At 42.8% G+C, this 16,020-nt stretch overlaps 1 protein-coding gene across 4 annotated transcripts in view; it reads right to left on the bottom strand.

The window, feature by feature from the left end:
* Positions 1–2,643: 2,643 nt before the first annotated feature.
* unc5b (unc-5 netrin receptor B) overlaps positions 2,644–16,020 on the bottom strand; it is a 52,981-nt gene continuing 39,604 nt past the window's right edge. For 2 of the 4 annotated variants that reach the window (XM_005737036.1, XM_005737039.1), the window contains exons 8-17: positions 14,136–14,168; positions 10,433–10,624; positions 9,670–10,038; positions 9,492–9,579; positions 9,002–9,176; positions 8,666–8,905; positions 7,528–7,677; positions 6,193–6,357; positions 5,882–6,060; positions 2,644–5,412 (exon numbers count right to left, since the gene is read on the bottom strand). In XM_005737036.1, coding sequence (XP_005737093.1) covers positions 5,247–5,412; positions 5,882–6,060; positions 6,193–6,357; positions 7,528–7,677; positions 8,666–8,905; positions 9,002–9,176; positions 9,492–9,579; positions 9,670–10,038; positions 10,433–10,624; positions 14,136–14,168 — 1,757 coding nt within the window. In that variant the 3' untranslated portion in view covers positions 2,644–5,246. The remainder of the gene's footprint in view (positions 5,413–5,881; positions 6,061–6,192; positions 6,358–7,527; positions 7,678–8,665; positions 8,906–9,001; positions 9,177–9,491; positions 9,580–9,669; positions 10,039–10,432; positions 10,625–14,135; positions 14,169–16,020) is intronic. The other 2 variants (XM_005737037.1, XM_005737038.1) reach the window with 2 other exon arrangements.

Genomic DNA, 16,020 nt, shown 5'->3' with positions numbered 1-16,020 from the left:
ATTGATTTGTGCCGCTTCTTTAATCAAACTAACAAATTATAATGTAATACAATATGTAGATCTCAGTTGTAAAGTCATCTTTCCTTGCTGACGTAAAAGTGTCAGTTATGTCTATATGTGACGGGAGTACAGTTTCGAACTTTTCTTGATATTGTTTTCTCTCTTGCAAAAAAGGAGTCATGTTAAATATTGTGGCTTTGTGCATATATCACATTTATTACTCCAATAAAATAAATGCATAAAAAATAATGCTTAAATCATTAGCCCATATTTGCCTGGAGAGGGCACTGTAGAACAACACATCCACAGGTCTCGTCGTGTACCTCTCTTGTATAGAATTATTCCAACACCTGTAAGAAGAAAAACACGAGCAAAACAGGGAGGAGAAGCAGCGATTTATTGAAACGTGCACAAACATAAATTATATAAAGAAAAACACACAGTAAGGTAGGCTTCTAACAAGTTTGAAAGTCAATATTTGGTGTGATCACCTTTATTCTTCAACACAGCCTGAAATCTTTTAGTAAAGCTTTTTTGTAATTTCTTTAAATAGTCGTCAGGAATAGTTCTTCCAGCTTCTTGAAGAATATTCAAAGCTCTTCTTAGTATGTTTGCTGCCTTTTGTTTTGTTCCCTGTGAAGATGATCCTACACTGCTTCAACATTTTTTATGTTCAGGCTCCAATCCATGACTGATAGTGTTCCACTGTGCGTTTTTCCGTCCAGGTATTCTTTCACTGTACCGGCATTCTATTTGGGATCACTGTCATACTATAAAAATGAATCCACAGTCAGTCAGATGCTTTATAGACAGTATCACGTGATGGATCAAAATCTTTTCTGCGTTCATAATTCCATGACTTTTAACAAGATCCACAACACCACTGGTGGAAATGTAGCCTCCACTCTGTTTTACAGATGGCTTTAGATACTCTGTTGTACTTGTCTCCTGACCTTTTCCATACATATTGATAATAACTTGAGCGGTTACCACAGACTTTTAGCACAGTTCTTGTGTAATTTGTCATACCTCAGTCTTTTTCTTGACAGCCACCCATCCACTGAGACCATTTCTGATGAAGCTTTAGTGACCAGTAGATGGATCAACTGAGTGCCAGATACATCTCTGTATCCTGCATCAGGTCTTTGCCGGATCTTTTTTGATATGTATTCAGTTTATTACTTTCAGATACTATTCATCTGCTGTAGAGAATGTTTATTTGTTTTGTTTAGATTTTTTTTTGTCTTCCACTTGTTCAGTTCCCTTAAATTCTTTTAAGGACACAGCACACACCATGCTCAGATATGGCGAGGCTTAACAAATGAAACCAAAACATTACCGTATGGGTTGCAAATGAGTGAAAAAGCAGCTGATGTCAAACAGCCTGTTGCTCAAGATCACTTTAACTTTACTTTAAAAATGACAAGAAAGTCTGGCTCCTTGGAAGCAAAATAAAAATAAATGATGGAGGGCTGGCTCAAGACTTTCGCACATTACTATAGAGCTCAGTTTGATCTTTTACTAGGGTGAACCAGTAAAGCAACTGTAACCTAGTTATGATGACCCCCCTCCCCCAAACCCCCATTACTCTTTATTCATTCAGCCTGCTGTCATTACACGAGCATTACAGAGCACAGACACAAAAGCTTCACATCTACAGTGTTTTGGGAATTAACCCATAAACACTCACCAGAATTTAAAAATAATAACTTTCCATAGAGTTCAGGGGCAGAGTAGTAGCGCTGGCATCACCACACCAGGAATAGCAGTGTATTTTATTGGGAAACCTGAATTATTAATGGCTTCACAGTGGGCTGGACTGGAACCACTGACAGGCTAGTTCTGGGTGCATGTTTCACACCAGCGCCTGAAGTGCTCTTCATATGGTCACACACTTATTTAAAATGCTGTAGGCTCAGTGATGACTGTTATCATGCGAAAAAGGAGAAAATTATGTTTAGTTAATGCTGCATGTTCTCATTTTCTTTTCTTTAAAATACAAAAACATCCTGTGCAGGGCTGAAGCTCCAGTCAGCTTTTATACCAGCATTTTATACACTATACAAGGTTCAGTTATCTCACGCACTGTCAGCCACCAATGAAACAGGTGCAAAGTGTTGTCTATCTTACAGCAACGCACGCTCCATATAGAGATGACACAATATTTTCTCGATATGAGAGCCTCATCTGATCATTTCCCACTCATTGCCCAGTCATAAAGGAAAACTGAGGTTTGAATCCTCAATCTAAACACCCAAGGCAGTCTTTAAAGGCCACTATCAGTACCTCCAAGACCATGTTAATGTGAAGACCAGACGGCCTGCCAGTTAAAAGCTTTTAAAGCTAAATGGACCTAAAGGGAATTTTCCAGTGAAGTGTGAGGTAAAGAGGGACAGGTTGAGCAGCTCTGCATTTTCTGTGAAAATGGGTGTAATTGACAAAACCACAGATGCCATTTAACTGTAATTCTGTCCTTCAGTGCTAAGTACTAAGCGCTGAAGAAGCTCGCAATTAGCTCTATGCATTATTTGAGATATGGCAGTGCAATAGCAGGCTTTAGTGCAATAAAGAGCAAAACACAAACACACAGCTGTTAAACTAAGAAATATAATTTATTGCATAAAAATTATATTTAGTTACAGGTAAGAAGGCTAGACATTTATTTACAATTAGTACTTTACAGAGATGAAATCATGTCACTGAATCCATTTAGTTTTAGTTTTTTTTAGTTTTGTTTTTGGGTGTTTTTTGTAAAAATGTCTGTCTTCTTGAACAAAGGGTAGTTTTTTTCTCTCTTTGACGGGAGCACGTTTTGAATCCAGTACAGCTCCAGCATAAATTATCCAGAGATATGGCCAAAGATCCAGCAGACACTCAAAAAATCTGGACAAATAAACACTGTAGTCTACAGCTAGTCAGTCTCTGTAACAAGACTTGTGGAAAGAAAAAAAGTCCTGCAGTGTTCAGGGATCCAAAGTACTGAACAGATTGTGTCCAGGTATTTTTCCTCAGGGCAAAGACCTGCAGGGCACGAGGTCATCGTGTCAGTCGCTGTGCCACTTTGTTTTCCCACGTGTGCTTTTTTGTTTTAAGGTAGCAGCTTTCTTGGTCAGTGATCCAATTGTTCTCCGGATGGAGAATCCCCACACAGACTAGCATCACCGAAAAAATGTTAAAACTACTCCTAAACCAATTTAGGATACAAAATCAAAACCCTGTCAATGTCCTGATCTGAAAAAATAGAATCTTACTCTTCCAGGAAACAAAAGAAGTCAAAACGCTTCACTTTTTCTTATGTACTTGCATAGCACTTACAAAGAGAAATGACAGATCTTAAGAATGTGCACATACTGTACGCGCACACCCACCTGCCCACACACATCCACTCTCACATACACACACACACATATGCGCACACACACGGTTCATTCACACAAAACAGTGACATGACTCACTGCTGAGGAGGAGGGATACTGCCTGTGTTTTGGTTCTTGTGGTTGTTTTAAGATATGAACACTTTTTTTGCTTAGAGGGATAAAAAAGACTCAATAACACAGAACTTAGGCAAAGATAATGTTACAGACGAAAGCATTTAAGCTGACGGAACAATAGTGACAATGCAAACAGATTGAGGACCCTGACCACAAAGCAGGCAGATTAAAAGAGTTGAGAGAAGGGAGGCAGAATGAGCTACAGGGCGATGCATGGACATATGGACATATAGATAAGTGGGGGACAGAGAACAGATTGAGGTAAGTTTCACGGTCCCCTTGCTGCCCATTTGATTCAAAGCAAGGCTATTCTATCCTACAATCATGTGTGATCTCGGGAAATGGCCTTCAATTACAGCAAAGCCTCCAAATTACAGCGTGCAGCAAATTCATCAGGACACTTGACCCCCCGTCCAATCATGTCTTACAGATTATATTTTACATTTTTTGAATTGATGCACAAGATTAAAAAAAAAAAAAACAACCCAAAAATAAACATAGTTTTGTTATTCACAAGAGAGACATCCACTGTGTCCTAACTCTCCAATTTTGGCGTGCTCTACTAGGATCAAAAAAATAATACACAGCAGATCAGTAGCCTAAACAAGCACAGATGTTAAAACAGGCTCTACATGATCGTAACACCAGTGACAGTAAAAGGAAAAGAAACAGAAAACAAAGAATCCACAAATCTGGACAATAAATGAAAGCGTTCCCCAAAGGAAACTTTGTTTTTGTTGATGTTTTTTTAAGGGATGACCAGAAAGCTCTCCTGCAGTTTATTCTCAAAAGATTGAAGTGTGGCAGAGCGTAAGAGGAATGCAAGGAGAGATGAAAGAGAAACACCCCTGTGAGTCGGAATGATATGCCAAGGCTTTGAGGCGTTTGTTGGTACAGTATAAAGAGTCAGTCTAGTTATTCGCCAATTCTGAAGCAAACTTCAAAAATTCGCACTTCTACAACATAGGAGAGGCAGCTTTTTTTTTTTACGCCCAAAAAATTCGAACCTTGAGGGTTCGATCGTTACACGATTTGTCATCAGTCGAAGCAGTTAGATGAGAAATCCTAGCCTGCCTGCTTCAGAGCCGATTAATGACTGCTCTGCCTGTGTGTGTGTTGGAGTGTGTGCAGTCTGGGGAGGCTGGAGGCAGGTCGGTGCTGCCTGTCCTTCAGCGCACACATGGGGATGACAATGAAGAAACAAAAGTCCTCTGCCATGAGGTGAGGGTGTTCTTAAATCATGCACTTTCATGCTGCTACTGAAACACAGGCCATCCCGCGTTAGCGTTTGTGTCGTTGTGCGTGCTGAATACATGAACGTTTCCATTTTTTCCCAAAGCACTCATATTTATATATACAAGCATGGAGCCATTTTCAACATTCAAAGGCAGTCAACACCATGTCTGACAGACAACTTTAGAGCCACTTTATGCCTTGGTACCCTCGGATAGTTTTTTTTTTATACCTCGCAGATGCAACGTTGCTTTGGAGGGCTCAAGCCGAATCGGGTTAGCAGGTGGATGGCACGCATGGGAATATGTTATGGTGGCCATGGAGCTACAGTGGCTGATCTTCTCAGGGCCAGTGAAAAGGGAAATGAGGCAGAGGTAATAAAGTTTATGTGAAGCAACCAAAATGCTCTGTGGGTTTATGATTTGCGCTGGCGTGTGTGCATATTCATTCATAGGCAGGTATTTTCATTGCGGTGGTGGTGAGAGAGGAAAAAAAAGTCTTGCTCTCTTGTTTCTTGACCAATCAACAATCCCCATCAGTTGTCATGACAACTAGCACCTCACTTTTGCCCATCTCCTCCAGTGCGGTCGCCAGAGAGACCAAGTCTGCGTCACCTTGGTGACATGCTTCCCATAAGTCCAGCAGAACACCTGTGGGGCTGGGCTTTGTGGCAAAGTAGTTCAAATACCTGGATGAAGGAAAGAAGGCGCAAGTCGTGAGAAGAAAAAGGAGAGAGCAAAAACAGTCCTTCATCACTGATTATCTTTTTCTTTTTTCTTTTTTTGGTCATTACTGGATGTTGCACATACTGGAGGAAAAACCTCTGACACTCCAATACTGATACCCAGCTAAGCATCATATTTCAAAGGCATGGTTAGATAATTAGCAAGATGGATTTTTGTAACATTATATAACACGCATGACTGAATCATATTTTTTAACTTAATATTCAAGCCCAGCTTTTGAGATTCTAATCAGTATGGGCAGATATAACATGACTTTTCATAGTCGTCTGTCTAAATTTCATTCACTTAAACCCAATTCTAAACTGACCTCTGAGGCCTCTTTAAATCATCTCATATCAGACAGTGATCAACACTGCAGCTCCTACAGTCGTTTCAGAATGCAACTCAAGTAACAAACGTGCTTTATCTGACCTGTCAAAGCCCAGACTGTGAGCCAGTAGCCTCCAGTCACATCCTCGAGCGCTGGGTGCATCCAAACTGGCGCAGATTTTCTGGCGGATGGAGTCAGGCAAGCGAAAGGCATAAGGTCCCACTTGAGAGGAAGGTAGGCACGTTCCTCCTGAGGGGAGGGGCGAGTGCGGAGGTAAAGTCTGGAAGAGCAGAGGCGTCGAGAAGCACTGAGACCAACCTTTGTATTGATTGGAGTAACTGTGCAGCTGCATTGCAGCGTTATCTGTGTGTGCGCGTGTGTGCGCAAGCATTTTCTCAGACGTCACCATTACCTCCTGGATGTCAGTGTGCAGCTGGAATATCTGTCCCTCCCCTTCCACCTGCCGGACGCAGATCTTACAGGTGAGCTGCGACACAGCCAGGCTGCCTCTCTCCAGGCTGAAGGTGCAATGCAGGGGTCTCTGACTGCCACTCCAAATGTGATAAAACGGTATCTCCTGTCACACAGACAAAAGTGGTAAACAGGAAAAGCCAGGAAAAAAAAGGCTCTCTACCACTGTGATTAAAGCGACCTCTTCCCGAGCAGCACAATCTGGGATCATCTAGAATGCAGTTTCCATTAAAGGTCTGTGCAGTATGCTTTATTTTGATAGTGGGTGTTTCCACCAACTGGGTCTCTGTGCGTTGGAGGATAATTTATTTCTAAATCGCACTGTCCATAAATTAGAAGCGCTATCAGATTTTCTGTTTGTTTATTCAGAAACGGTTCAGACTGCAATCTTCCTGCGAAAAGAATGCAGGAGAGACTTTGAGTGTTTACAGCAGTCAAGTATGCTATAACATTTGTAAAATAGCCCTCTTATTGAAATGAAGCAAGATTACTGTTTAAGCTTGTGTAGTACTGCTCATTATGACAAATTAAAGGAAAAGCCTGAGCACCCCAGTGAGTTGATCTGGTTGTTTTGTTTAGCTGTGGGAGGCATTTTGCTGGTATAATTTTGCAGGCTACTGCACAGTATAAGGTTGGCATGAGCGATCAGCTTCATCCTTAAATGAAACCTTTCTATCCTGGTGGGAGTGGTCGGTCTGTGGATGACAATGTCCCCATCCTTATGGCATGAAAATGTTTAAATTATATGCCATGGTCATCACTATCATCAGAGCTCAAGCCAACTGAACACCTATGGGAGATTTTGGACTGAGGTTTTAGACAGCTCTCGCCGCCACCATGATTAAAACCCTAAATGAGGGAATATCTTTTTAAAAAACACTGTTTAATCACTTCAGTAGACTGCCAGAGACTTTTTAGAGCCAGTGCTCAGCTGCCCTGCAATTTAAAAAGACACCGTAATTTGTCACTGGTCTGTATCAGCTTTTTTAAAGCTTCTGTGTTCTGTTCTCTTCTATTCACGTGCCGCCAGACTGGACTGATGGAAGAAACAAGTCATTTCACAAAGAACATGAGTGTGAAATGTCAAAAACAGTTTAGGTCTGTGACATCAAAAACCTAAATGCTGCAAATCTGCAATGCCTAATGATGTTGATGTGATAAGGTTATTTAGAAATCTGGTGAATATCAGTTGGACTTCAGGCATACATATAATGCATATTATGTATATATATATATATATGCATATATCTATAATGAGTCTGCTGCATTATGTCACCTGGTACTTGGCCAGAAGTTTGCTTCTCCAGTAAGTGTGGGGAATGTCGTGGATGGACAGTCGCAGATTGTGGTAGCTATCTTTGAAGAGCAGCGGCTTGGGATCTTCCAGCAAAACTCCACCCAGACTCCTCTCCAAATCCAGCACCTCCTGCACAGAAAGCCATAGAAGACGGGCTTAGGGCTTTATTTATTTGGTTTTAGCGCGGGCTCATCCCCTCGCATTGCAAGATCATGCTTTCAAAAGATGCCTAATTAAAATGTGTCCAAATGGAAATGCTCTGAGCTAACAGTTTAAAAGCTGTTTGAACTTTTCCAGCCAGAAATCATGCAGCGGGATGCCAATATACTGCACACAGCGCACTCGTGTTTACTATCCTGGCTGGTCTGAGAGAGGAAAAATATTTTTCCACTGAATCGAACACTCGCTTTGTGTTTGGTATAGTTTTTGTATTTTGCTCTACTATTTTGAGCCGTTGCTTCTTGCGGGACATGAAAACTCAATGTATTGCACCAAATTTAATTTGGAGAAATGAGATGGATCTGCAGAGTTGAAAGGGGATGGTACTCCTCTATCGCCCAGAACCACTATGGAAATAAGTTATATTAACTTTTAATGTTTTTATTCCGTGACATGCTTCAATATAATACACCTTGTCTATGTTATTTTCTATTTATAGTTCATTTAATTTTATTTCTTGCTATGCTTTTTGGTTTTGCATGTCCAAGTCTTATGCAGGATCTTTTGTGTTACATTATTTTTTGCTTCGCATGTCTTCAGAGTCGTGTTATAGCTCTCTTTAGTGACATAATCAACTCAAACAAGGGTATTTTTCAGCTTATCTGATGAGTATTTATTCATTTTTAAGTTTACACACCTTTGGAAGTCCCACTGTATATGTGTATGGGTACCATGTTTTGCTTTTGCTAAGGAAATAAAAAACGTGGAATAAATAAGACCTAATTAATTTTGGAATGTTTTCGAGTATAGGAAAATGCTTCGGGAGAGCAGAAAGACAAATGAATAGAAAGAAACAGAGACAGGAAATCGCAGGCAAGCAACGGGGTGAACGGCTTAAAGTGCACGTGAGGAGACAGTAATATAAACCCACACAGATGCATAAACATGAGAGCAGCACCTTGAGTGCATGTGGGGTGTCATGGATACAGTAGATCCGGAGGCTGTAATCCAGGGAGAGGCATGGTGCGCGGGGGGCGAAGAGAGCCAGCTGCAGGCGCTTGCAGGCAGGCTGTGGAGGGCACGACTGGCCCACAAGGCCGTATGTTCCTAGCTGCTCCATGAGAACGTGACAGCACTCCTCCTCCAGCTGCAGGTAGCATGGGGACGACAAAGTCTCCTCTCCTACAGTCAGCACCTCCTGAACAGGGATAAAAGGAGCAATCAGTGACACAAAAAAAGAGCAAAAAAAAAGGGAAGGCATTCATCATTTGATACCAGCGTGAGGCTCTCTCACCTCCCATGCTCCTTGATGCGTTTGCGTTTTCAGTGTGAGAGTCCAGTCAGGTGTTGGCGTGTCTAGTTGGGCACAGTGTGGCAAAGTAAGGACAACGGGGCGATTCAGCAGCATACCAGATGGACCACAGCTCACCACAGGACTGAGTACAGTCTGACTGCCCTCAGAGGGTAACCTGTAGATATCACACACATGCACACGCTTCATTTTTAAAAGAAAATGGCATATATGTTTGGAACATCCTAACTTAAATCAAACACCAGGAACTACCCGCCGTGGTGAACCCTTACGAATAAGGGAGCAGCTGAAAGTAGCTTCTTCAATTTTAAGTTAAAGGCTGGGACAAGTTGTTGATATTTTTATCCTCAGAAGTGGAAACGAGTCTTGCAACGGAAAGTTTTCTGATTGAGGTGAGACTAAGGTCTATTCTGCCTTCTATGTGTGAAACAGATAAGAGAAATAAAGAATTAAAGAACTAAGGGGCACTCACGTTGTTTTGTCCCACTTGTTGATGATGAGGTACATTTCATAGAACTTCCCCTGGGGGATTGTGCCAGGGGGGACCAGCAAACTTACACCTAAAAAAGAGAAGGGGGTCATGACTTATCTTGTCTTCAATGCATCTAAAGGTGTCTTTAGTTATCACTAGCTACAAATCAGCTTTGTACCTGTATTGGGAATAGTGAGGCGTCCTCCTAGATTTCCAAGCGTGGCGCTTGTACTCAACCCAGCCTCTCTGGATAGCGTGTGGGTGTGATACTCTCGCTCTCTGCCCACGGTACCCACCGACTTTAAGCTGAGGATCTCTCCGTCACCTGAGCTTATGTCATTGGGAAGCTCCAGGGAAGAAAGCGTGGAGGAGTTATACACCTTGATTTTCAGGCTGGGCAGGGGGTCCAGCAACGGAGAGGTGGTCATGGGGATTTTGTGGGGGCTGTCGTTGACCCCTTGTTGGAGGGAGAAGAGCGGCCCGCGGAAAGCCCCCGCTGTGGCTGTCAGATCTGGAGGAGCTGAGGGATGTAGAGGGTGAGGGTTATCTGTGGGTACGGGAGAAGAGAGGAGCTTATCACTAGAAATGACACGAGCAGGGCTGAGAGAGCCGAAAGTGACGCCAGTGGAATGGATTAATGTTGCTAATTAATATTTGATGGCAAGAGCAAGAGAAAGGACACCATGACGAATGTTTAAAATGTAAAAAATGTAACGCAGTAAAGAATGGAGAGCTGACTGAGAGGAGATAATGGTATAAGAGAATTAATTTATGGGATGATATAAATAGCAACGCGATGATAAAAATGAGCAGGGACAGTGTTTCTATGAAAATAAGAAAAACACGAGAATAGCTGTGGGGAAAAAAGGAATAATGCAAAAAAAAAATTGAGTGCAAATACCTGCCGACTCACGCGAGTGTGCATGCGTGTGCAAACTCACCCTGTCTGGGAGGTTTGTAGTTGCCAGGGTGGAACGCGGTGGTGAGAGCTGATGAAGAATCGGTGATGTCTCCGTGGAGATGTCGGCATCTGCGGCGGTATGCGAGCACTCCCACGCACAGTGCCATTATTACGCTCAGCGGCAGGGCCACGAGAACCGTGTAGACTGCTACACCCATACCTGGAGCCAGGGCTGAAAGAGGGACAGAAAGCCAAGACATCATCAAGAGACTCAGATGAAAACACACATTTACATCTGCAAGGGAAAACCATGAGGGAAGGAAGCATAATGTATGGCATATCATCTGATTTACTACATGCTGTAGAGTAAGCAGAATAAATTAGTCATGGAAGTCTAAGTTAGTGCTGAAAGCATTTGCTGATTAATTCATTAGTTCATCATCAGACTAAAAACAGAGTCCTGAACATAAAAAATATATTTTAAAAAATCTTTTTTTTTTCTTATATAGCTGTAAATCTAATTTGTTGGGGGTCAATGTATTGAGTGGGGTAAAAATAACTTTCCTAGAACTCAGGAAATGACCTCTAATTAGTAATTAGTAACATCTGTTATTAATTTAAAAAAAAATCAGATTTATCTGTGTTAAAATAAATCAATTTGTGTTTTCAGCCTTTTTAGATCAGGGCTGGCATAGCTGCTCACTTTTGTAGGTACGGCTGTTCAACTGTTCTTTAATGCAAATATTTAATCAGCCAATCACATGGCAGCCACTCATTGCATTTAGGCCTGTGGACATGGTGAAGATGACCTGGTGAAGTTCAAACTGAGCCTCAGAATGGGGAAAAAAGGTGATTTAAGTGACTTTGAATGTGGTATTGTTGTTGACGCCAGAGGTCAGAGGAGAAGGGTCAGGCTGCTTTGAGCTGATAGGAAGGCAACGCTACTCAAGTATCCACTTATTTCAACCAAAATTTGCAGAAGAGCATCTCTGAACAACACGATGAATCTTGAAGCAGATGAGCTACAGCAACAGAAAACCACACTGATACCACTCCAACAAGTAACTGAGGTTACAATTCACACAGGCTCACCAACCTTGGGCAATAGAAGACTGAAAAAACATTGCCTAGTCTGATGAGTCTCAGCATGGATCCATGCTGCCTGCATCAGTGGTTTAAGGCTGCTGATGGTGGTGTAATGGTGAGGAGGAGATTTTCTTGGGACACTTTTGGGGCCCTTAGTAACAACTGAGCATTTTTTAAACACCACAGCCAACTTGAGTATTGTTGCTGACCATGTCTATCTCTCTGTGACCACTATATATCTCAATATTGAACAGATCTCAGATCTGGTGACAGATCCAGTATAGCTCCTTTGGGATGTGGAGGAACGGGAGATTCACATCATGGATGTGCAGCCAATCTTGTTTAATCTATGCAACGAAGAATTAAAGCAGTTCTGGAGGCAGAAAGGTGTCTAAACTGTTATTAGTAAGGTGTACCTACTAAAGTGGCTGTTAATGAGTTTAGCTAGTTCGTTTCATTTCTCTTTAAAACAGCACTGGCACAAATAGCAGACCGACTCAACGCTCTAGTTGCTGCACTTGAATGACCTCCCCAGCATGATTATGATGTAACAGATGGGGCACAAAATACTCAGCCCGCATACCACATGGGCTAAAGTCCTAAGCAGCAGAGGCTTGAGCGCTACTACCCGACAGGACCCCTACTGCATGCTATTGCATTTACCCGCTCCCCCTCCCCGTCTATCTCAATTTGCACCGTCAAATCAATTGCCCCCAACCCCTAAAAACCACATGCTACATGCTATAAACATGCTATAAAGCTTCACAGAAAGCTGATTAAAGGGTGTATCGACTAGAGTTACGGTCATTTTAGTGATCACCGTACTATTACAGCTCAACATAAACATGTTGTCCAGGAAACTGAAAGAGATCAATTAATATTGAAAAGCTTCAAAGAGAAAATACTCCACTGATCTGATATATTAAATCACCATACAGGCCATTATATGATAAAATTGACTGTTTCTGCAGTCTGAGACTTTAATCCCCTGTTATAGTGTTACTTTCCATAAAAAAGATAACAGTGAGCTGCATGCAGTAAGCAGAGGAAAAGAGAGCCCCGTTATCTGAGCATATGCAGATACTCTGAGTATCATTGGTATCAGGGGAGAAAAAGATGGATTTATTCATACCTAGAAAATCAGGCAGCTTAAGCCTCGTAGCTTTCGCTGAAACTTAGAAATGAATTTTTACACGGAGCAAAGCCCGTGGATTTTCTTGCCCATCTGTTCCACTGGAAGTGCATTAAAAATGATGATGATTATGAGGAATGGGCCCAATAATTCTTGTGGCTTTGGAGTACTTGTGGACACTTTGTTGTTTTTAAAGACATACTTTACGATTGCTTCACTCTGGTCTGCCTGTCACTATGCACCATGTAGTCAGTTTAAATATAGAAATCATCCCTGAAAGGCCCATTAATAAACAGCTCCTCCAGGGGGTGTTTGGCCCTAACTTCACCTGTTCCCCACCGAGCTCCCTCCCACGTCTCCGGCTGGGTGATTGGTTGTGACTGGTCAGCAGGCTCGCCACAGCCAGACCCAAACCAGACACGTGAGGGAGTCGCGCCACAGTAGCAAAGAAGAGAAGACAAGGAGCAAAGTTGGCGGGAGACGAAGAGGAGCAAAAAAAAAAAAAAGGAGAGGGAGAAGGAGTAGACGGCCTAGATAGACTCACAGGAGGAGAGAGAGCTAGATGAGAGGCAATTTGGCAAAAGGGACAGGAAGAAGTTAGATAAGGTTGTGATTTGTAGAGAGGACAGAGGGATTATAAGTGTGTTGAGGAGGGGAGAGGAGATAAGGATAGCAGTGCTTTAGGAAAGAAGACAACCAAAGACACTACAGAGCAGCGGTTAGAGCTGAAGTGAGGGTGGAGGATAAGAAAGCCGGAGGCAGGCGGGCTGTGGAAGAGGAGAGCTCCCATGCTCACGTGGCGCGATTGAACCGAATCGGACAGCCGTCCACACTTATTACCAGAAACGGAACAATAGCGAATTAGGTGCATTACTAAGGCTGCTCTCCCCTGAGTCCACATCACATTGAGCTGGAGGAATTACCATCACTTCAAATGTAAACTATATCACAGATTAACTGAGAGTCAGACAGAAATCAAGGGCTTTTCTCCTGCGAGTGCTGTGCTTCTACCACACAGCCTATGGATCAAGGAGTCTCAGCTTAGAGGCATGCCATCTTGCTCACTCCATAACAGAGTTGTCATGACGGAGTAGCTCTCGCTAAACCATTCTGGGCAGTATGTGTAATTACACCAGCATTTTGTAATCAGATACTGCTTTTTCCCCCCCCCCCCTCCCTTTACAATCACAATAAGCTTCTGTACAAAAGATGAGACATGCTAGGACTGAGTCAGCTCTGAAACCAATGTTACACTTAGTCAACACACTAGACAAGCGTGGATAACAACACTCATAAGCAGGCTGGACAAGAAGGTGAGGCGTGTCTACGCTGAGCGTGATGCAAGCTGACATAAAAGCACGGACAGGCAGGCAACACAAAAAGCTGCACGCATTCAGCCCCACGTGCTAACGCAAGGTGTTAGGAGTCCTAACCTGCGTGAGCAGAGAGACACACGACACACACAACGCAAAAGGCAAGCGGCGTGAAGCGGTGACAGAGCAAAGTCATGGGAAGGTGGACTTACGATGGCTTGTATGTTCAATAGAAATCTTTTTATCTGTTTGAACAGGAGAAAAAAAACCCAAAAAAAACCCCATAATGTAAAAAATGGGTGGACTGGTTTGTTATGCAAATGAAAGATGCAATAACATAATACAAAGCCAAAACAGGAACGTAAACAATAGCTCAATCTGTGAACATAAAATGCATACTACAGGCAAGAAATGATAAATTCATATTAAACAAACAAACAAACCTCTTCTAGAAATGTGCGAAAATGTGAGATAAATTTCAGCATAACTGTTTATTTGTGGCACGAGGAAAAATAACACTCTGAAGGATATCAGTATCATATGGATGAGGCTGCTTCAGAAAATGAACCAGGACTCTGGCGGTTGTGTGGTACATGACTGACACCAAGTAGACTGAAACCTGAATGTTATCCTCTTCATCCTTTGAGGACAAAAAAACATCTCCGCTGACGGGAACAATCATTCCTACGATAACACCGGCGTGAATCATCACCAAGTGGTTTGAGGAAATATGGAAACCATCTTTCAGGATTGTGTTGCTGACTAGATCTCAAATCAAATAAGCGTCTCTCCGTGGCATCATCAGAACGCACAAATGGCTTCCCCAGATGCTGCCATTTGTCCAATTGCAATTAGAATCTACCAGGATGCGATGAAGATGAGGGTTTGCGGTGTCTCAGAGCATTTGCACATTTACGACTCGGGGTATTTAGCCGATCCTCGGAGGGATTAACATCGCGGGAGCTAAAGAGTCTGATTTCTGATTAAAGCGTGCGAGGGATGCAAAGAGCTCTAATATCATCAGGTGTGTTTGTGACCACGGGATAGTCATACATGATGTGCTGGGAACATGAATAAGTCAGTCAGTAACTTGTAGTTTGCAGACTGACACATTTACAGATTTTCGACAGCACAGTGCTTCTTATCCTCGCTCCCTGTCAGAGCCACTCGAGTGCTCGTTTTTTCCCCCGATGGCCTCCTTAGAACGCCGGCTACGTGCAGCCGGATCGGACAGCAGCGTATTCCGTCTAAAGTGGGTGCTCTGTGGAAGCTTGTTTATGGCAGGACTCGCATGTGTGTGTGTGGCTGACACGGCTGACGCTCAGCATTGGTTTGAGTGTGCATATGATCCCCCCTGCGACACACACACACCTTCTGCAACCCAGCTGCACGTGCATTTAGAAGGTTTGTCTCTGCATACTTGGGCGTGTTTGCATCTCTGTGTGTGTGTTTTTTAAGCGTGTGCTTGAATGTATTTCTCTCGCCCTGCCTTTTGTGGATGTGCATCTCTAAGATTCTAATGTGCTGTCAGCTGGATTCCTCCCAGCTCATCACGGGCTGCACATTGGGTGTCAGCGCGAGTCTGACTCACTCTCATATGCTCTTCCCTGTGCTAATTTTTCGACTTGGCTGTGTCATGCTCGCTTCCCACTCCACGCACATCTTTCACTTTCCCCGCTCTCTCTCTCTCCATCTGTGGTTCTTTAGATGTGGATCAGTTGCCTGCTCTCCTTGTGAACCTGAATTTTTCCTCCTGAAACATCTGTCTGCGATTTCCCTCTCTTCCCCCCCCCCTTTTTATATCTCTCACCATGTTGCAGTGGCTCAACGCCTCGGGAATACAGTTTCTTACCAAATAGCTTTGAAATATAATATGTCTTATAAAAGTATGAGCAAAGAAATCCCCGCCTGCGAGATCAATTCAACAACCGCCTGAAGGAGAAATTATGCTGTTAGGGAAATGACCCCTATGGATACATCACTAACACCAGCTTCTATCAACCATAAGCATCAGTGAGTGAATTCAACAGATGGTGGTCTCTATTAAAAGGCAGGGGAGAGTATTAGGTTACATTACATACATGAAGAAATACATAT

This window comes from Pundamilia nyererei, unplaced genomic scaffold, assembly GCF_000239375.1.
Source record: "Pundamilia nyererei isolate P.nyererei 1_Seehausen unplaced genomic scaffold, PunNye1.0 scaffold00073, whole genome shotgun sequence".
Taxonomy (NCBI): domain Eukaryota; kingdom Metazoa; phylum Chordata; class Actinopteri; order Cichliformes; family Cichlidae; genus Pundamilia; species Pundamilia nyererei.
The sequence above is the reverse complement of the archived record's forward strand: the minus strand, read 5'-3'. Positions and strand labels throughout refer to the sequence as shown.